This window comes from Zalophus californianus, chromosome 2 (assembly GCF_009762305.2).
Source record: "Zalophus californianus isolate mZalCal1 chromosome 2, mZalCal1.pri.v2, whole genome shotgun sequence".
NCBI classification, from domain to species: Eukaryota; Metazoa; Chordata; class Mammalia; order Carnivora; family Otariidae; genus Zalophus; species Zalophus californianus.
The window spans coordinates 49,424,853-49,446,997 of record NC_045596.1 but is presented as its reverse complement, the minus strand read 5'-3'; the positions used below and the strand labels follow the sequence as shown (position 1 = coordinate 49,446,997).

General features: G+C 34.5%; 1 protein-coding gene across 10 annotated transcripts in view; it reads right to left on the bottom strand.

The window, feature by feature from the left end:
• Positions 1-22,145, bottom strand: part of ADGRL3 (adhesion G protein-coupled receptor L3) — a 1,229,798-nt gene that overhangs the window by 640,490 nt on the left and 567,163 nt on the right. For all 10 annotated transcript variants that reach the window (XM_035726124.1, XM_035726125.1, XM_035726123.1 and 7 more), the window contains one exon: positions 18,381-18,461. In XM_035726124.1, coding sequence (XP_035582017.1) covers positions 18,381-18,461 — 81 coding nt within the window. The remainder of the gene's footprint in view (positions 1-18,380; positions 18,462-22,145) is intronic.

Below are 22,145 nucleotides of genomic sequence, written 5' to 3'. Positions count from 1 at the left end.
GAAGAGGATATAAAATATATACAACATATAAAATATGGGTTAACTGTTTATATTATTGGTAAGGTTTCTGGTCAACAGTAGGTGATTAATAGTTAAGTGTTGGGGGAGTCAAAAGTTATATATGGATTCTCAACTGTGTGGGGGTTGGTGGCCCTAAGCCCCATGTTGTTCAAGAGTCAACTATATAATTAGATCATAGGCTTCCTCCACGTTGCTATTACAAATGACTGCTATGATATTTTCCACTCTGTGCTGTTTCATTAAAAACATTTTTTTAAAGATTTTTACTTTTATTAACATTTTCTCTTTTCTTATTAAACACTTAAAATATTTAAAAGTATATTTGCTTTTGTCCCTTAGCAGGGGTGATGCCCAATTTCAGTTTCTATGATAACTGATACTACTAGCATGGTTTTTAAAGACCATAAATATAGGTAGAACAAAAAGGCAGTGTTCACCATTGCGCATTTTTAGCATGAACCAAGTGCCCTTGCAAGAATTATGTTAGTTTTTAAACATAAAATCTCAGTGTAGCCCATATTTTTCCTACTGTTTATACAACATGATATATGCTTCTATTCTCAATTCAGCCTTGGCATAACCAGTAAAAATAAAATGAATTTGAGGATAAGGGTACAAATAAATGCATATTTTTTCTTTTAATTTCTAGATGGTAATGTTCCTTAATGGTTTTTACTTTGCACACCAAAACACTCAAGATCTTGCCTGTAGACACTGCAGAAACTATATGTGGCTCTACATAACGCTGATGATCAGAAAGGTGAGAAAAACAATGATTCTGGACCAGTCAAGTGACTATAAAAACAGGCTTTCCAATAAGGTTTCGGAAGACCAAGCTAGATATTTGATGTGGCAGATCCAATGAAGCTGTGAGATATAAATAATGGAAGAAAGGAGAGTAAATTGCCAGAGATCCCTCCCTGTCAAGTACCAGACTGGTAATTTAGATCAGGCAATGAGGTCTAGTCAGTGTCTAGTGCTTGAATTGGCTCAGGGCACTCCTATGTGAGGCTTACTCTGCAGGTTTTGGAATATTTTGCTAGCCAAATGAGACTTGCTGCCAGCTCCCCTCTGATTCTGGTTACACTTGCCCAAGGTTACAGATCTCTAAAAGAGGCCGTCTTAATCAGTTCATGACTGATTAAGACTTTTCACCAAATAAATTTGAACAATATTTTTTGGGTTGGTCATAAGATTAAAGATTAAAAGATCATCTCCTACAACCTGAGTATCTTAATGAGCTCTGCAGTCATTCAAGTCAATGGGATAGTCTATAGACGAATGTGTCTATTGACCACTGGTATCGATAGAGAAGAAATTAGAGGCAGTTAGGTCCATGCCCATTACAAATATATTACTGTAGTCAGACTTTGCAATTGCATTCTTTCACAGTACCAGAGCTTTTAAATTCTTTAGGGTATTAGGAATACACTCACTGTTATCTCCCACCTAGCATCTTTCCCTTATTTCTTCTTGATGACATTTTTTCAGTAGTGCAAGACAAACATTCCAAAAAGTGTGATTTCTTTAAAGAACTAAAAAAACTCCAAGGAAGAAATTAGTCTTCTGCCACGTTGTTTCCAGTGCAAATGGCACCATTCAACGCACTGAACACCAGAACTGAGTGAAAGACAACCAGGTCCATAATATGATACAGGGAGAACCTTCTTTTTGGTAGCTCCAGCCTTTTAGATGGTAAAAAACAATCCTACTATGGTGTTGGTAGTAAATGTAGATTCAATTTCATACCATCCAAACTATTATCAGTCCATTAATATTCTCCTGCCTATAACATTCACTTTCTTTCTAATCTGGTAGGTCCAATAGTTTTATTGATTATTTAATAGTCTTTGAGAGTCCCCCCCAACCCCCGCCCCCGACCAATAGTTGGTCTTACCACCACTCCAGGGCTAATATCATTAGATAGCAGTTGAGACATCTCCAAAGGGAACTTTTTTCATAGGTAATAATTTAAGACAGGAATTTCACAAGAACAGCTTTGAAGCTCTAAGAGTGATCTTGAAAATAGACATAGAAAAGTTCTGACTGTATGTTCTCAAGTTCAAAAAAAAGGACCAGAAGATTCTAAAGATGACAGTAGAGAACATTGGTTTTAAAAAAACCTACAAAGTAGTAGTTCTTTGGCTCTCTTTTTATTTCCCTCAGCTTCCTTCTCATAAACCTCAGCTTCTCTTTTCTTTTCACTCTCTCTCCTGTACATATTGCCCTGTTGACAGTGCGAAGGTTGAATATATACTTGTTTATGCTGTCCATTGGAGAAGCCTTTTTAAATTGTGGTAAAGAACACATATGAAATTTACTCTTAACCAAATTTTAAGTGTATAGTACAACATTGTCCACTATATGCACATTGTTGTACAACAGATCTCTAGGAAAAAATCTTGTTTTTCTTTTTTTTTCCTCAAAAGCATTGTCACTTTACCAAAATCAAACTAAAGTTCCTTAATAAAGGAAACTAAAAAATTGCACTATTATTTTGGACAGATGTGCACATTAACATAGTGAAATTTTATACCATATGTGATTCACATTTGCCCTTTTTTCCCAAATTTGATAAATATAAACAAAATGTTTTGTATTCTAAATCCCAAAAGGATATCAAATTATTTAAATGTGCTTGAAAAAGAGGCCAGTATTAGGAGAAGGAAATTTACAGTAAAAGTGACATGAATGGGCCATTTATTCGTATGGCCACTAATTCCATAGGGCAACTGATCATAAATTGAGTGCCTGACATTCAGTAATAGATGATTATATCTGACATAATGAAGTTATAATGGAAGGTGTTCGCACACTGCTTGACTATTAAGTGCCCATTTATTGTCCCTGCACCAGGTGTGATACTGATAGGTTATACAAATCATCCAGAAGAAATGTCAAAATAGGCTCCTTTGCTGATAAAGCACCACACATGTTTATTAATATAGCAGCTTGTCTTAGAACTGACCCATCTGCTCATTTAAAACAAATCTTTTTCCTATAAATATTTCAAAGTTAAAAGCATGACCACTCATCATAGTTTCAGAGTGGTAGGGATGGAAAGGAAAGAGAACAGAAAGGAAAATAGCTGGAGCTTTAATAAAATATTATGCTCTCCCTTTTACCTTAGGTACGTTCAACAAAAGGGGCAGGGAGGTAGCTTTTACTGTGGCATTTACTTTAGATCAGTGCTGCATGAGTGTAGGCCATTGAAAATGGTCCAGGCTCCAGAGCCAGGTGGGAAATGGCAAATTTCACCAATGTTTTCCAAGTACACATTTCAATAAAGTGCAAAATGAAGTACTCAATTAAGAAATTCTCCAGAGCCGTAGTTCATATGCATTTAAACTCATCAGAAATATTTTAGCTGGGTAGATTTTATAAAGAAAAATAATACCACAAATTTTTCTTGGGGCGGGAGGTGATTTTACAACTCTGAGGATTCGCTTCTAAACCTGTTTTCTCTAAGGTATCACCGTCATATTTTTATATAACAGAAAAGAAAACGGAAGCAAAATTTGAATGTTTACCTCCCGTTCTTTTTTAACTTTAAGAAATCACAAGTAGAAGGCTAAGACATTTTCCATCTGGTATTCTGGGTTTTATATGCTTGCTGAGCAGCCTGTATGTGCTGTGTTCTATCTTCAGGAATGGTTTTATCTAACCAACAAACAAGTATGCCCTGAAGGCGCCCCTCTCAAATGAACACACACATTTGAAATGAAGAAGTACAATTGTTCAAAATAGTGAAACAAAGGAAAGGCATGGACCATTTGGTAACCACAGGTGGTTTTCACTCTATGGCCTTGGCTTCATTTATTCATTCATTAAAACCTAAATAAAGTCTGGCAGGCATGCGTTTCAGGTTCCAGGAAAGAACTTTATCAGACTCAGTATCACATAAATCCACTAGTCGTACTTTTCTAAATAAATTACATCTTGTGATAACTAACCACCTGGTGACCAAAGGGCCAATTCAATTACTTGTAAAAAGCTAAAGGTCTCAGATACCCTTGAAATTATTTTTTTACATCTCCCATAGACTGAAAGGAAACAATTTCCAATCACATTTCATGTTACATGTATTTTCCAAAAATTAATAATAGGTGATCTTCAGTTCGAACATGAACTACCCTTGTCTTCCAGAACACTATCAATATCCACCCAAATTATCCAAATTAGAAATCCAATAATTATCTCTTATTTCTCTCTCATATCCAATCACCAAATCTTATGTTTTTGTTTTTGTTTTGTTTTGTTTTTAAGAGTTTATTTATTTGAGAGAGAGAGAGCGTGAGAGAGATAGATCATGAGCAGGGGCAGAAGGAGAAAGAGGGAAGCAGACTCCCCACTGAGCAGGGAGCCCAACGTGGGAGTCGATCTCAGGAGCCCAGGATCATGACCTGAGCCAAAGGCAGATGCTTAACCACTTAACTGACTGAGCCACCCAGGTGCCCCAAGTCTTATGTTTTAACTACAATATCTATGAATCCATCATGTCTCTTTTATTCCCCTTGCTACTGTCTTTTAGTTTGCACTTTCAAGAAACCTTTTTTGAAATAACTTATTAATTCTCTCGGCTCCCAATCCATCCTAAGCATTTCAATCAACATTTCAATGCAAAATAGTTGCTTACTGCCTTTTATGCCTGAAGTCCTTTGTAGTTTCCCCGATGTCTATAGATAGTATACTTAGAATTGCTAGGCTTAGTCCACAGAGGTCTATTACAATCTGAGCCACAAGCCTTCTTGCCAGTTTCTTTCTCAGTTCATACCATATCAATGGTGGACAGACACTGAAGCCTTGGCCAGTTCCAGAGGCAATACAGACCAACCTCACCAACAGCTGAACAGCCTCACAATCACCAGCCAAGAACCTCAAACAATGCCTATTATAACAGAATCAATAATTTGTGTGTAGCTTGAGAATTTGATCCTTAAGGGTGGAGCAAATGCAGTCTTTTCATTGGTTATGTGTTAGGAAATGCTCTTCCTCCCTGTAGGCACTGTAACCCCTCCCCTGGGCACTGAGTGGACTCCAGGCGTGTGTCCTCTCAGCTTCTGCTTCCAAAGGGCTCAGCACTTGTTCCCACAGCAATCTAAATTTGCCTGTTTCCAAATCCGTCAGCTATTTCTGACTCAGAGATGAGAAGTCACACATTACCCAGAAGCTAGTAATGTGGAAAATGGAGGAGCTAGAGGGAAGAGAATCTTCAGAGAATTTAAGTGGCAAGAGAGAATTCTGTAAATGAAATTTTAAGGAAAGGCCATACTTAGATGATTGGATTTACCTCTCTCTAAGCCATTCTTCACCAGAGTCATCTTTTAAAAATCGAAATCAGATTATGTAGTATTCTGTGTAAAAACTCTTCAGGGGCTTTTAAAACCTTCATAGCTCTTAAAACCTCAACTCTTTTCAGGGCTTACTAGGCTGGCAAAGACTCTTTGCTTGACCAAACTTTAATTAGGCTCCTGAACCTTCTCTTAGGACCATCTCTACACTTGTGTAAAATCCAGGTATAGCAAGGAAAACTACCTACTAAATCATTTTAGCCATAACCCCCCATGCTCCATATCTGATCGCCCTCTGTATCTGATCAGGTTTCTCATCCTCTACCACCCCCTCGGTGATGTCTGATCACTCTGGCTTGTCTTCTGCAAGAATCCCATCAAGTTGATTCCAGAATCCCCCTGACATTTCCTCTTAGTAACTTTCCATCCAGTGACCTCCCACTCTGTTCCTTGGCTATACATTCCCACTTGTCCATGCTATGCTTGGAGTTGATGCCCATTCTATACTGCTCTTTTTCCCTATTGCAATAGTCCTGGGGGAAAAAAAATCTGTTTTTATTGCTCTAATACTTGTCCATCTCTGTTTTTTCCTTGAAAAAAAAAAAAAAAAGGCTGCCTGATCTGAGTCCTATATAAGTACTCTGCCTATATCCTTAGTTCCCTATCTCACTTTGTTCCAGAAAGTATCATGTCCATTTATGTGGTTTTTAAAATCATTTTATTGTATTTTATTTTATTCATCACGGTAAGTGTATCTTTCCTCCCCATCCCTTATTTCACCCATCCCCCCACCCACCTCCTCTCTGGTAACTATCATTCTGTTTTCTATACTAAAGAGTCTGTTTCTTGGGGCACCTGGGTGGCTCAGTCAGTTGAGAGGCTGCCTTCAGCTCAGGTCATGATCTTCAGATCCTGGAATGGAGCCCCACATTGGGCTTCCTGCTCAGCAAGGAGTCTGCTTCTCTCTCTCTCTCTCTCCTTCTGCCCCTCCCCATCACTCATTCTCTCTCTCTCTTTCAAATAAATAAAATCTAAAAAAAAAAAGAGTCTGTTTCTTGGTTTGTCTCTCTCTTTTTCTCCTTTGCTCACTTGTTTTGTTTCTTAAATTCCACAAAGAGTGAGATCATATGGTATTTGTCTTTTTCTGACTTATTTCCTTAGCATTATACTGAGCTCTATCCATGTTACTGCATATGGCAAGATTTCATTCTTTTCTTATGGCTGAATAATAGTCCATTTTGTAGATATTATATATATATTCCCACCAACAGTACAAGAGGGTTCCTTTTTCTCCATATCCTTGCCAAGACTTGTTTCTTGTGTTTTTGATTTTAGTCAATCTGACAGGTATGAGGTGATATCTCATTGTAGTTTTGATTTGCATTTCCCTGATGTTAAGTGATGTTGGACATCTTTTCATATACCTCTTGGATATCTGTATGTCTTCTTTGGAGAAATGTCTATTCATGTGTTCTGTCCATTTTTAAACTAAATTATTTGAACATAGAGAGGAATTAAATAAACAAAATCTCTAATGAAAGAGGAGAAATAACAACCAACATCACAGAAATAGAAACAATTTTAACAGAATACTATGAAAATCTACATGCCAACAAACTGCACAACATAGAAGAAATGGTTAAATTCCTAAACATATAACCCACCAAAATGAAAGCAGGAAAAATAGAAAATATGAACAGACTGATTACCAGCAATGAAATTGAATCAGTAATCAAAAAACTCCCAAAAAAGTCTAGGACCAGAATGATTCACAGGCAAATTCTACCAAACATTTGAAGAAGAGTTAAAGACACTTTATTTATTTATTTATTTATTTATTTATTTATTTATTTATTTAAGAGAGCATGAGCAGGGCAGGAAGGAGCAGAGGGAGAGGGAGAAGAGGGCTCCCTGTGAGATCATGACCCGAGCCTAATTTTTATTATTTAAAGAAGAGTTAATACTTTTTCTCCTCAAAATATTCCAAAAAAATACAAGAGGAAGGAAAACTTCCAAATTCATTCTATGAGGCCAACATCACCCTGATACAAAAAGATAAAGACACTACAAAAAGAGAACTAGAGGCCAATATTTCTCATGAACATAGATACAAAAGTCCTCAACAATATATTAGCAAACCAAATCCAACAATACACACAAAAAAATTGTACACCATGATCAAGTGGAATTAATTCCCAGGATGCACAGGTGGTTTAATATTCACAAAACAATCAACATGATTATGTCACATCAGTAAGAAAAAGGGCAAAAACCATATGATCATTCCAATAGATGTAGAAAAAACATTTGACAAAGCACAACATCCATTCATGATAAAAACCCTTTGCAAAGTAGGTCTAGAGGGAACATACCCCAACATAATAATAGCCTTATATGAAAAACCCACAGCCAACATCATAGTCAACAGTAAAAAAAACTGAGAGCTTTTTGCCTAATATCAGGAACAAAACAAGGATGTCTACTCTCACCATGTTTATTCAACATAGTACCAAAAGGCCTAGCCACAGCAATTAGATAACATAAATAAAAAGCATCCAAATTAATAAGGAAGAAGTAAAACTCTATTTGCAGATGACATAATACTATACATAGAAAATCCTGAGACTCCACCAAAAAACACTAGAACTGATAAATGAATTCAGTTAAAGTCATGGGGTATAAAACCTATGCACAGAAATCTGTTGCACTCCTATACACTAACAATGAAGCAGCAGAAATTGAAATTAAGAAAACAATCTGGTGTCTGGGTGGCTCAGTGGGTTAAGCATCCAACTCTTGCTTTCAGCTCAGCTCGTGATCTCAGGGTTGTGAGATTTAGCCCTACATCAGGCTCCATGATCTGCACGGTGTCTGCTTGGGATTCTCTCTCCCTCTCCCTCTGCCCCTCCCCCACCTCAAAATAAATAAATACATCTTAAGAAAAGAAAACAATCTCATTTATAATTGTACCAAATCAATAAAATATCTAGGAATGAACTTAACCAAAGATGTAAGGGACCTGTATTCTGAAAACTATAAAACACTGATGAAAAAATTTCAAGGCAATGCAAAGAAATGGAAAGACATTCCATGCTCATGGGATAGAAGAATGAATATTGTTAAAATGTATATACTACCCAAAGCAATCTACAGATTTATTGCTAACCTTATCACAATACCAAAAGCATTTTTCACAAAACTAGAACAAATAATCCTAAAATTTGTATGGAACCACAGAAAACCGTGAATAACCAAAGCAATCTTGAAAAAGAAAAATAAAACTGGAGGTATCACAATTCCAGATATTGTTATATTACAAGGTGGCAGTTAATTAAAACAACATGGTACTGACATAAAAACAGATACATAGATCAATGAAGTAGAACAGAAAACTCAGAAATAAACCTACAATTATACGGTCAATTAATCTTTGACAAAGGAGGAATGAATGTACAATGAGAAAAAGGTAGTCTCTTCAACAAATGATGTTGGGAAAACTGGACAGTCACATGTAAAACAATGAAACTGGAAAACTTTCTTTCACCATACCGAAAAATAAACTCAAAATGGATTAAAGTCCTAAATGTGAGACCTGATACCTTAAAAATCCTTAAAGAGAGCACAGACAGTAATCTTTTTGACATAGCCTGTAGCAACATTTTTCTAGCTAGGTCTCCTGAGGCAAAGGAAATAAAAACAAAAATAAATTATTGGAACTACATCAAAATAAAAAGTTTCTGCACAGTGAAAGAAACAATCAACAAAACTAAAAGGCAACCTGCTGAATGGGAGAAGATATTTTCAAATATCATATCTCATAAAGGGTTAGTATCCAAAATATATAAAGAACAGATACAACTCAATACACAACTCACCTTCATTCTTCACAGTGCAGCTCAAGAGTCACCTCCCTAGAGTTTTTTTTGTTTTTTGTTTTTTTATTTATTTATTTGAGAGGGGGGGAGAGAGAGATAGCGAGAGAGAGCATGAGCAGGGAAGAAAGGGAGAACAGGTTCCCTGCAAGCAGGAAGCCCACCATGGGGCTCTATCCCAGGACCCTGTGACCATTTACTGAGCCAAAGGCAGATGTTTAACCAACTGAGACACCCAGGCTCCCCTAGAGTGGTTTTTCTTGACCATCCACCTTACATATCTTCTTTATACCTCTAACCATAACCCAATTCATAATCTTGTTTATGTAATATATAATTGATCTGTTGCTGACTTCCTCCAATACAAGGTAAAGCCCCTGAGGACAAACATCTTTCCTCTCCTGTGCATCACTGCATGGCCAGTACCCTGTAAAGTGCATGGCAAATAGTTGGCATTCAGTATAGTACTGTCACAGCAAAACTGACTTGACTTAAATTCAACTACATACATTCATAAAGCATTTAGGGAACAATTTCACTTGGCATTTTAATCAATGAGCACATGGCCCAGAGAGAAAGGATGACAGGGGCAGTGTTTCTTCAGTTCTATGTTTCCCCACACTGTTCATCAAACAGGTATCACCACAGCCAAAAGAGGTTTTAGGTATTTCTATATTCACATTTTCTGATATTGAGGAATAACTCACTGTTGGATATATTGTATTTTGAGGATAATTTAGAGGATTTCTGAAGGTGGGCTTTGTTTTTGTTTTTGTTTTTTGACCTCGCTCGCTAACTTTAGAATCTGACTCATGTGTAAGATGCAATCACATAGGAAATACTTGTTCAACACTGACTGAAAGTTAGTCTTTCAAAAGACCACAGAAAAAAGAGCTGATCTATAGTTTTATTGTTTGATACATGTTTGAAATTAAATGCATAGGCATTCACAGAAAAAAAAATTGGTTATTTTTAATATAAAACTGTATTATAATTAAGTCGGTATGATTTTAGGAGTATAAGAACATTGTAAACTCTCTTAAGGACTTACCTTCTTGATCTTACCATGTATGAGCTACACTGAGTCTTAAACTAGAACAATAAAGACTGCTGCTAAATTATACTAAGCAATATTTACACAGCATTTTATAAGGTATAAAGCACTTTCATGTATATTATATTTGGTATTTGATCCTTAAACAAATTTGGGAAACAGGTTGTTGTTGTGGCGATGAGATTTTTCCATGATCATATAGTTAGCCACCTGGGGTGGGGTTAGCAGATTAAATGCCAGTATTAGCATTTAAGCTGCATACTTCCATGTGACTCCATCTAGGAGAATGTGATGCCAAAAAACAGGAGCACCTGCTCCAGTGAAGGAAACTGGTTTTTTTTTGTTTTTTGGGTTTTGTTTTGTTTTGTTTTGTTTTGTTTTGTTTTGTTTTGTTTTGCTGGACTCTTAAGTACTGGTAGTAATTGCTAGATCCAGAGATACACGAACAAAGAAAAAATTGCTTCTTAGTACACATTGAAGGAGTTAAGTGCCTCTTAGTGTGAAGGTAATACTGTTTGGGGTGTTATAGGATGAATAATTGCCAAAGTCAACACTTCCCATAGAGAAGAATATGCTTTTTAGCAGCTGGGGGAACAAAATCCTCATTCACCAAGTAGTGATATGTAAGTGAATGTTATGTCTGTAACAGTCCCAACACTTCCTGTCCTTCCTGTCAAGGTATATAAATGTATTTTTGGAGAAAAGAGATCTTTATCTAATCTTAGGCAATTGACTCTAAGAGCAAAAGATATTTTAAAATTTAAGGATTTAACATATATGAATTTTACCCTGCTGTCTTTTAAATCTATTGCCAAGTAAGAATAATTAAAGAAGATACTCCTGAGGGCATGAGTGTGCATGAGTGCATATGTGTGTGACTACACCAAAGAATCGGAACTTCGCAGCTGTGAGTATTCAGTAGGCGGGGACAAAGGTGATTATTCCATTTGGAAGTCAAAACCTCCTCCACCCCAGGCTTTGGTAGTAGCAGTCAACACAACTATCAGCTAGCTGTCTCTTCCAGGCAATAAGATAATTAATTTTTAGTATACTGGTATAAAATTATTTTCTGGTGATTACACAAATAATAACCATTTGTGGGAGAGGATATTGAAAACTACAAAAATAGGGTATTTTATCATAATGCCTGATTTCTTTTTTTATGGATGCTTCTTTTGAGAGAAACAGTAAGCTATTTTATGAAAAGAGTAAAAAGTAACAGTGTTAACAATACAACAAAGATATTCTATTTTATGGAAGAAGACACATGGATGGATGTCACATGGATACACAAAAAACTTATTGGTCACTGGGTACTAAATAGTAAAGTGTTCACACTACTTGTGCCCTATTGTTTTCTTAAGATGACTAATAGAGATGGTGAGGAATTTTCTTTAAAATACTGTACTATGGATAGTTAGATCTTCCAATCCCTTGTTCATAATATGTTTCATTACTAATTACTTGCTATATATAGTATGTTGTTTTAGAAATTAAATCATGATTCCTACTGTATAAATATAAAACTGACAGAGTAGAATTTTTATAGATGCCTGGGTTTGACTCCTGGGTTCAATGTGTAATACTTAATCTGACCTTTATGAAGTTAAAGAATCTCTCAATGGCTCAAATTTTTTATTCACAAAATTACAATAATAATACTACCTGCTTCATGGGATTCAGGAAATTAATGAAATTAGTAATCCATATCATGTGCTTTGAATAGAGCCAGGAACAAATGTTAATTGTAAATATTAAATGTTCATACCATGTCCACTCAAAAAGTATGTATCTATTAGAATATTCAGAAGAATATTATGATTGATTTTCCATGGTAATTGGGAGAGAGGGGGTCATGTGGGTAATTTTCAGTTTGAATGTATGATTTAAAGATAAATGTTAACTATTATATTATTATTACTATCATTATTATTACTAACTAGCAATAGCTTGCTATAAAAACTTGTGACATTCAAAAAATGCTAAATGTTTTCTCTCTGAACAAGATAAAGCAGCTACACTCCCATCTTTCCAAATGAGAATAAAAGCCAAGAAAAACAAAGAGCAGTCAGTCCTAGAACTTAAAGGAGCAATCTTAGGAGAGCTGGGCCAGTGAGCAATCTTTGGAGGGCAGAGGGTGCTAGGAATGGGGGTTGGGTGGGGAGGTATGAAGTTTAAAGAACTGAACCCTGGTCATAGCTGCTTAGACCCATCCTAGTTCCAGAGACTTTCCCTTGCCTTGAGCAACAGGCTCCATGGAGGAAACGTCATTCAAGTCAAGGATCATTATCACTGGACCTACCATCAGCTACACTGAACCTGAAAGAGGTTGTTCAGATCACAACAGTATCAAGTCTCTATTTAATGTCCTCTAAGTACTAAGAATATCATTCTATGAGCCAATGTAGAAGTAGAATTCAAACAAACTCTGTCTCCCTTTTCTTTCAGGCTGACTGAGAGACTATCAGGACTAGATGACCAAGAACCTATTGTAAAAAACTACCAGATCACGCTACTTTCTGGAAAAATTATTCTCAACATATGAATTATATACCACAAGGGGCCTGTAGGATTGTGCTAAATTATTTCAAATGATAAATGTTGGCTTTTAAACAATGACTTATATTTGTAAAGTATGTTATAATTTACAAAGCCTTCATACTTATTCTTAATAATATTGAATAAAAAGTATATTTTACCATTAAGTTTAGGATTTAACTCCAATTAAATCCAACCTAATTTCAAGTATTACTATATAGTAGTATGCCTAACGCTAGAAATACAATGATGATGACCAGTAAGTCTGAATGAAAAAGTGATAGGATCCTTGTAAAATGAAATGAGACAATGCATATAAAATACTTTTTCCTGTGTCTGACACAAGATACATACTTAATAAATGGGAATGATATTTACCATTAATATGAACAAGCTCTATCTTGTAGGTGTTCACAGTGTACTTTAAACACAGTAAAAAAAATGTTTGGCATTTATAAGTGTAGAAAAAGTGTGTTTATTTAACATGTACCAAAGTAATCTGTTATATGCAAGTTTCATTTTTATTCCCTTGAGTTAAGGGTGGATAAAACTAGGAAATTATGTTCTACCATATAATGTCTGCACTCAAGATAAGTTAGAAAAATAACACCATAGAATACTAAAAAACAGGCCTGGAGACTCCTCAATAAGAATGCCAGATGTCTTGTTCTTATTTTATTTTCATCAATTTCAAATGTTTTTACATTCCACTAGATAGTATGATGTGCTAGTGTCTCTAATTTGTGATGCTAAATCTTTGGCTATAGCCTATTTTTAATATAGATGCACCAGGCAGGACCATCTGTTTATTTTGAACTTTAAAAAATATTTTCAATGTGGATTTGCTGAATGTAACTCAATTTGCACATAAAACTTAATGCTTGGCATTATTCTACTTCATTGATTATGTGCCAATTGAACCATATTTATATTACTCAGTTTATTATAGCAAATAAAAAAAGACCTAAAAAATAAATGTAATTTTTCAAGTGTGCCCAAATATTTTAGCTTTTTTTTCAGAGTATTTGTAACTGTCAACAAATTAGCAAATGCATAAATTAGTATTTAGCATTAGACTTCTAATTAAATATAAGATCTTACCTAAAGAAAAATTATACAAAATAAATACAAACTGTTTTCCCCAGCATTACTACTAGTGGTTTACTACATTGGGAGGTGGAGAGTATTGGTAACTGTCCAACTGTTTATACAGAACATTATAAATACCATTTTTAGTAATATAAATGGAGGACATTCTTCAGAAGAGAACTTTTTTTTTTCTGGGTTATTGACAGGAATTTATCTAACTTGAATTGCCAGTGATGTTATAAAGGATTCCTAGGTTGGGTTCTATAATTGCTAAGGCCGTCACAAAATTGTGCAGGAAAACAATGAAGCAAAACAACACCAATAACAAAACAATACAGTCTCAACTCAAGGGCATGCCTCAGTTGATGTATTTGAGTCTCAAATAATATATACTTCTGCTTAGGATTCTGATTCAGCTTCCAACACAAACTCCCACCCAACCACCTTCTTTGAGTCAGTCTGCTTGTAATGTAGACATAACTCTGGGGGTAAGGGGTTTTGCGTTTGAGTAGTTAGGAGGAAAATAAAGGTCAGGAAGAAAGAATAGTTGGTGAGAACACATGACCTTCAGAACTACAACTCTTAATGAGTTCTGCTAAGAACTCCAATGTGCTTATTTACAAATCTGCTACAAAACTACCAAAGTAGTTTTTCATTTCCAATTATAATATAAAAAAATGGGGAAATATGTCTCAAAAGCATGTAGAGCATATTTGCATAAAAATATATAATCAATCCCATTAAATTAACTAGAAAATTATAACAAACTTGTTTTAATAATGAAAGGTTTAAAAATAATATTGTTTCTAGATGAAGCTATTTTTTTAAGTCCTGATTAATGAGGCATATGACAAGAAAAATTACTATAATGGCAAATGCTGATTCAGGATCTTATTTTTATTGAGTAGTTTATAGTGAGGGCTGTGGCTATTTTTCTATTTATAGTGGCAGCTCTGGTTAATTACCTTGTAATGTATTGTGACATTAATGCACTACTAAACTATTGGAATTTACACCCCTATTCAGTAATAAAATCTGTAAATTGAAGAATGCATATAAAGCTATCACAGGCATAAATTCTGTAACCAAATGCTATGTATGATCACATTAGATTTAAAGAATAGAATCTCTCAAATTTGCTCATCAGTGGCTAAGCTCTACAGAATTTATATTTTTATTTTTTTATTTTTTTTAAGATTTTATTTATTTATTTTGACACAGAGAGAGAGACAGCAAGCAAGAGAGGGAACACAAGCAGGGGGAGTGGGAGAGGCAGAAGCAGGCTTCCTGCTGAGCAGGGAGCCCGACGCGGGGCTGGATCCCAGGACCCTGGGATCATGACCTGAGCCGAAGGCAGACACTTAACGACTCAGCCACTCAGGCGCCCCTCTACAGAATTTATAAACTGCTGCTACTTTGAAATGCAGATCACAATATTTTATTCAAGGCTATTTGGTAACCTGCTACTACATTTTCCATATGGTTACTAAGATCATGTTGGTCAGAATTAAAATGCACAATACTAAATAAGAAACATTATGACAAACAAATGCATCAATGTCATATTTTTTCCTTAAAAAAATGAAAGAGAAGTGAAAGAAATCAAGACAATTGAAAGGAGGGAGAATAGTGGCATGTGGATTAAAATCATGATTCATAGGTGATATAGAACTTGAGGGGGAAAAAAAGAAAATGTGATAAATAATGTAATTTTTTGAGATATGCTTACTTAATTATTTTTCAGAATAGAGTTTTACAACACAATTCCAAAGTTACCAATAATTAGTTCACTATCTCAAATATGCAAAGCACAATCACTATATATATATATATATACATACATATATATATAGGTGTGTATAAAAGTACCAACTAATCCAAAATATTTCAGATGAGAACAGAATAAAATGGCAAAATATCTGAAGCAATCTGATATGTTACTGTATGTTAAACAGTTAATATTTCTATCAATAAGTTCCCTGTGCTAATATTGATAACTATATTGATACATTTTAAACATTGTCATTTTGTATTGTTACCTTGATGAATGTCAGAAAATTAAATATGATATTCCTATAAAAATACAGGTCTATAAAATACATAAGGAATTAATATGTGAAGCAATAATTCCTAAAACATTAACATGCATGTAGACTAGTAGAAATTGGTATAGAAAGGGAAAGTAAGAGAATATATGCAGAGAGAGAATATAGAGAGACAGTAATATCTTGATAAATGTTTCATATTCTCAATATGTATATAATTATAGTAGAAAAATAGAAAAAGGAAAGCTAAATTGGTTAGCTAATGTTAATTTTTAGGGAGTTCAAAGGATATTGTTCTATATCTCACAAAAAAAATCGCAATTATTGGAGCTAGAATTCCATTTTATTTAAAGAACCTGATGTATTATTTTATAATTCATATAAAAACCTATAACATACATAAGAAATTCTGTTTATAGATATAGATTAGACATATGTAGAGTTCATCTGCATATAAGTATCAACAGCCGTATTCTGTATAATTAAAAATAGCAAATGAAGATGAGAGGTGACAGCTGAAAGTTGAAAGGAAATACTCTGTGGTTCCAGAGTAATGCTATTATTATGCCAACTCTATCCCATTTCCAATATTTATTTTTGAATGAATTTTAGATAATTTTAATAAAAAAAGCAAAAGATTTTTTTCAATGTAATGATAATTTATACAGACCTCTTTTTTTACCTTTTTAACTGTTCTCTGAATGTTGCAGAATTGTGGCACATGAGCCAGTAACTCTAACTGCAATTGTGTTAATCACGGAGCAGTTTAGGAAGAGCTCTGGGTCAATGTATACAGAGGAATGCTATGAAAACTAGAAGTTATCAAGACAATCATTCTAAGGTAGAGAGGACCATTTGAGGCCAATATCAAACAGAGATGACTGCTGGATTCTAGTAATTCATTCTTTACCAGGTCAATACCATCACTATTCTGACCAGGATGGTGCCATTTTAAAGTGGAGCTTTTAATAATGCCTACCTACCTTCTAACTCTTTAGGGTCTAGTTCATGTCACGTATTTGCCAGGAACTTGGCACTTATTATTTTACATAATTATCCTAATACACTTGCTGGGGTGATGTTATTATCCTTGATTTACAGATGGCAGAAAGAAGCTGCCTAAGGTCATTCAGGTCTGCCTGGCTTCAAAGTCCAATTTTCTTCCCTATGCCACAGCAGTGAGCCCAAAAGTACATAGGGATAGCCACATTATATCTAGGGCCTACCAGATGCCAGATTCTATTCTGTATTATCCCTAAACCTCACAAAGACGCTATGAAGTTCCTATATCTGATCTTCTGTGTACTAGTTGAGGAAACCAATGATAAAATAGGTCTGGAACTCCCAAGTTTAATTGGCTTTAAATTCCTTTATTTTATCAGTCAATTTTTGGCTCACTTCATTTTACCCTTTTCTGCCTTGCTGTGGTAGTTTGAAATGACCCAATTCCCCTCTTATCTGTATCCATGGTCTTTTGGATTTTGGTTCCTCAATCAAGCAATAAGAGTCATTTTCTCCCTTTTTAAGTCTGGGATTGGCTATGTGACTTGCTTTGACCAATGAGACACAGCAAACAGGACACAAGCAGAGTATTGAAAAATATTTGAGCTTTAGGACTTGTCTACCTATTGTTGGGAATCCTGTCACAATAGGAATGAGCCTGTGCGAGACTGCTGGATGATGAGAACCATGTGACCATCATCCCAGACAACATTAAGGTGACTACCAAGAACTGACTGAGTTTCCTCCCATGCAAAACCAACCAGCTTACTACCTACTAAACATTTAACTTCAGCCAAGTCAGCTTTAAACATTATAATACATTTTGAAAATAATAAGTATCTCTTTAAAAGCGGAAAGACAAATTCTGTCAATTACAGAAAAATAAATGTTACTTTTAATTTTTATTTTGTATGACTATTTTAAAAAATCTTTAACTTAAACAGATGGCATCAATTTAAGTCATAATTTTAATTTATATATTTTTAAAACTAATCATATTAACACTAAAACGACTTTAAAAAGAAAATATAAAATATCACTTTGAAATGAAATAAGTCTGTCAATATGACTTCGTTTAAATTATATTAATTTATTTTAAAAAAGGATAGTAGAAGAAGAAAATTCTAATAAAATGTAATGGTTATCTGGTAATCTTCTGAATCTAAGTTGGTTTTCAAATAGTCCTCCAGTAGTTGAATTACTATGTATCCCTATTTCTTATTTTGTTTTACAAATATTTCTCAGAACAGTATTTCATATTTTAGTTTATAAATAAAATTTCTTCTTTCTGTTATCAGATTCCTTGTACACTTATAACCCCCTCCCCACTTTTTAAACAGGCACTGCATTGTAAAATACATATTTACAACTATCTGCATTTTAATTGTCCTTCATCAAAAATAATGAATACACTTTCTTTTTCTTTAAATAGTAGTAGTAATGATAATAATAATAATAATAAACTCACCTCTAACAGGGGGTCTCTCTAGCTCAGAGTCAAGGTGAATAGGTGGAGAGATGTAGGACACCTGTCCATGATGTGCCTGCCCTGTGGACCCAAAAGTAAATGTTAAGCAGACATTGCAGTTTTGTCTTTTTATACCTTTTTGTTTGTTTTTATGATGTCATATTATCTTTCTTCACACTGAATTAACTGTCATCATATCACGTAGACAGAGCTATTCAAACACAGGAGCATTATGCATCATCCAAACATCAAACAATTAAATCAGTCCTTCTTAAAACTGCCTATTTTTTTTCATTAAATTATACATTTATTGTAGAATGACACTTTTAAAAATACAATGAAAATGACTTACAAGAAAAATAAAATGGAAGAAAAAAAGACATAAACAATGTAAGTCCACATTTTTTACTGTTAGATTAAACCAACAAGCACTCTATCAATTTGCTAAAGTGTTTCTAAACACTTATTCTCAATTTATGCACTTATTTCATTGTCCCAGACCAGTAATATGCAGTCTGCAGACTGGCATCAATGTTAAATAAACTCGGGTAGCACTTATTTAAATAACTTTATAACTTTGGTTATTTTTTTTTTTACTTTTTATAATTTATTTCTATTATTTGAATAGAAAACTACTCCTTCCTGCTCAGTGTATTTTATGGAAAAACAATAACTAGCCACGATATAGAAAGTAGGTAGATGAATTCATTTTCTATTCCTTGCAAACCATTCTTTGGTTCTCACATAGTTTGTAACATACTTTCTGTTTTATGAGTTAAGGTGCTGATGTGAAGGCCAAGGTGCTGATTGGAAAAATTGCTAGCTTACAAACAAACAAAATTCTAATGTTCAAAGTAGCTATAGTTTGTATACTGATAATTCAGTAAGCAATTAGAATTTCAAGGCAAGAAGGCATAATCACAGAGTCAGTTCAATTTCTAAAGCTACTTTTTCAAACTATTTCTAAAAAAAAAGGTTTGGGTAGAAGCAGAGGACCCACCAATTTCTTTCTACAATGGGAATATGCCGTTATATTTTACACATTTACTATAGCAATTTACAGGGTTGTTAATCTCTTTTCCTAAACAAGGAAAGTTAATGATACATAGATTATGATAACAGTTAGAGTAACCTTCCCGTTTCAAGTAATATTTGACTTGTAATAAACTCTGCTGATTCCTCTTATGAGGCACATTTCAAATAATTAATATGGCTCCCTGTTGATAGTACTCGTTGTTGCTCCCAGCCTTTTTCTAGCTAACAGCAGACACAGTGGAGACATGGGAATATACAGAGCCCCTCATAATGGTAACTAAGAATATTGTGCATTCACTGGCCATGTTTCAGTGGAATACTAAAAGCACTGTTATGAAAGAAGTAACACAGTCACTGTGCCCTTGTAGCAGTCCATGTGTAATGCAACTTATTAAAAACTTCAGGCTATCTTAATTATGAAAACACCTGATGCTTACCTATGTAGCATACTTGATGGCAAAATCACTTTTTATTTTTAAGGTCCTGTGTCATTACAAATGAATTGGTTTGAAACTCTATCGATTATGTAAATGAAAATAATAATCTTTGACTTTATATTGGTTCCGAATAATCCCAGCATATAAAATAATATTGATTTTGTGTCTAATCAAGGAACAGGACTTTTGCCACATATAATAACTAACATGCATTCAGACATACATCATCTCCATTTATGCAACCATGTCACTACGGGGATTTAAAGGTAGGTGTTATGTCAACATATTCATATTTTTAAATCAAAGAAACAAGCAGAGGAGACCGAGCAACTTGTTCAAACACATGCAGCTAGTAAATAGCAAGGCCAGGGGCATTTTGACTCCAAATGTGAAGTGTTTTCAAGTATATCAGAGTATTATTCTCAAAGAAGGTCTCCGCATACTAAACCTGGGGGAAAAAAAGTGTATAGATTTTAGTGATTAAACTCTGACAAGTAACTGCTTGTGAAACTGTCACCCTTACATTTAGTTTGAAGTAAAAAGTCCTCTCAAATGTCACATTTGCCTCTGTTCTTGGGATAAGCACATAACTTCAAGAGTGCTCAACAGAATACTTTAGGTAGCACGAGATCACAGTGTGTATGTCCCTAAGGGGGACTGGAGATATCAAAGAGGCAGCAGAATGGGATGAAGGTATTCACAGTCAAGTCCTGAACTTGGTTAGTCAAAATGTCCATTCCTTCTCCAATGAGAACTCAAGCAAACTGCCGGATGAGGTGTGGCAGGGAGAGCTACAGTGACAGGAATTGACAGAGACTCTCAGTCTTAGAGGAATGTCAGAAATGCAGTGATAGATTTCAGTTCGGTGACTGAGATTTCCGATCCACAGAATAGAAACTAGAAATCATGGAGGCTGCTGTTGATTAACTACATTAATCAAATACATAAAAAAAAATTCTGCTTCACTTTAGATCAGTGGTACTCACACATTTGCCTCCACAAAATCACATAAGAGGTAATAAAACCTATTCTAATCTGCGGTTAACTAAGGCAATGAATCTCAGGGAGATAAATGCTCTTCATCAGGGAGAGCATTATAGAACATGGAGAATTATAGTTTGAAAAAAAAAAACAATGACTATCAAATATCCACCGCCTCATTAAGAATTACTGCAAGATAATGGTAATAATAACAAAGTGTGTCTAAAACCATAAATAACTTCCATGTATAATTCTTCTAGACATTATGGTGAATAATATTCAACCAAAAATGTGATCGGTTCAAAAAGAGCTTAGGAGGATAAAAAGTATGGCAAATGTATACTGTTTTTATTTTACTTTTTATTTTTAAATTTTTATATTTTTTTAAAGATTCCCAAGAGAGAAAGGAGGGGAGGGGCAGGGAGAGAGGGAGAGAATCTCCAGCAGACTCCCTGCTGAGCTCAAAGCCTGAGGCAGGGCTCTATCTCAGGAACCTGAGATCATGACCTAAGCCAAAAACAAGAGAGGGATGCTCAATGGACTGAACCACCAAACACATACTGTTTTCAAAGATTTGACTAGAATACTTTTAGACAGGGAGCATACCTGCTCTCTCATTTATCACTGTCTTTGCCACCATGCTCTCCTGTCTTACACTAGACTTTCCTGGTCCTTATAACAGAAGCTTTATATATCCAAGTGTGAGACGTGCTGCTCCAATTTTTCCCTTCCTTTTCCAAATTAAAAAGATACAGATTTGTTTATTTATTTCTGCCAAATTTTACTTTCCTTTTTTTCCCCTGGATTTTAAAGCCAAAAAATCATACTGAGATTTTGATTAGAATTGCATTAATTCTTTAAATTAATTTGGAGGATAAACATTTAAAATATTTTGTCTTCATTTTCTTTTAAATGGATCTCCACTTGTTTGAACTGTCATTAAACAAGTTAAATATTTTTTGAAATTGTTTATATTTTGGTTATAAGAATATTTCATTGTTTAAGTATTCTATTTTCCCCATTTAGATGAAATATTAAGATTTTCTTAATAACTTTCACTGAACTTTTTTGATGGCTATTGTTGGAATTATTAGTTAGTGACTTTGACCTTCTCAGCTCCTTAGAGCTAGATACACTGACTGATACTAAAGTTTAGTTATTTTCTGTGATCTTTGTTTCTTATATGAAATATATTCCCAAATTAAGTTTCACCTATATACTCTTTTAATTATTTTGTGCTATATAATTTAAATTTTAAAAATTGATTTTATAGGACATGAAATTTAGATGACAGAGTTTCCTGGTGATGCTA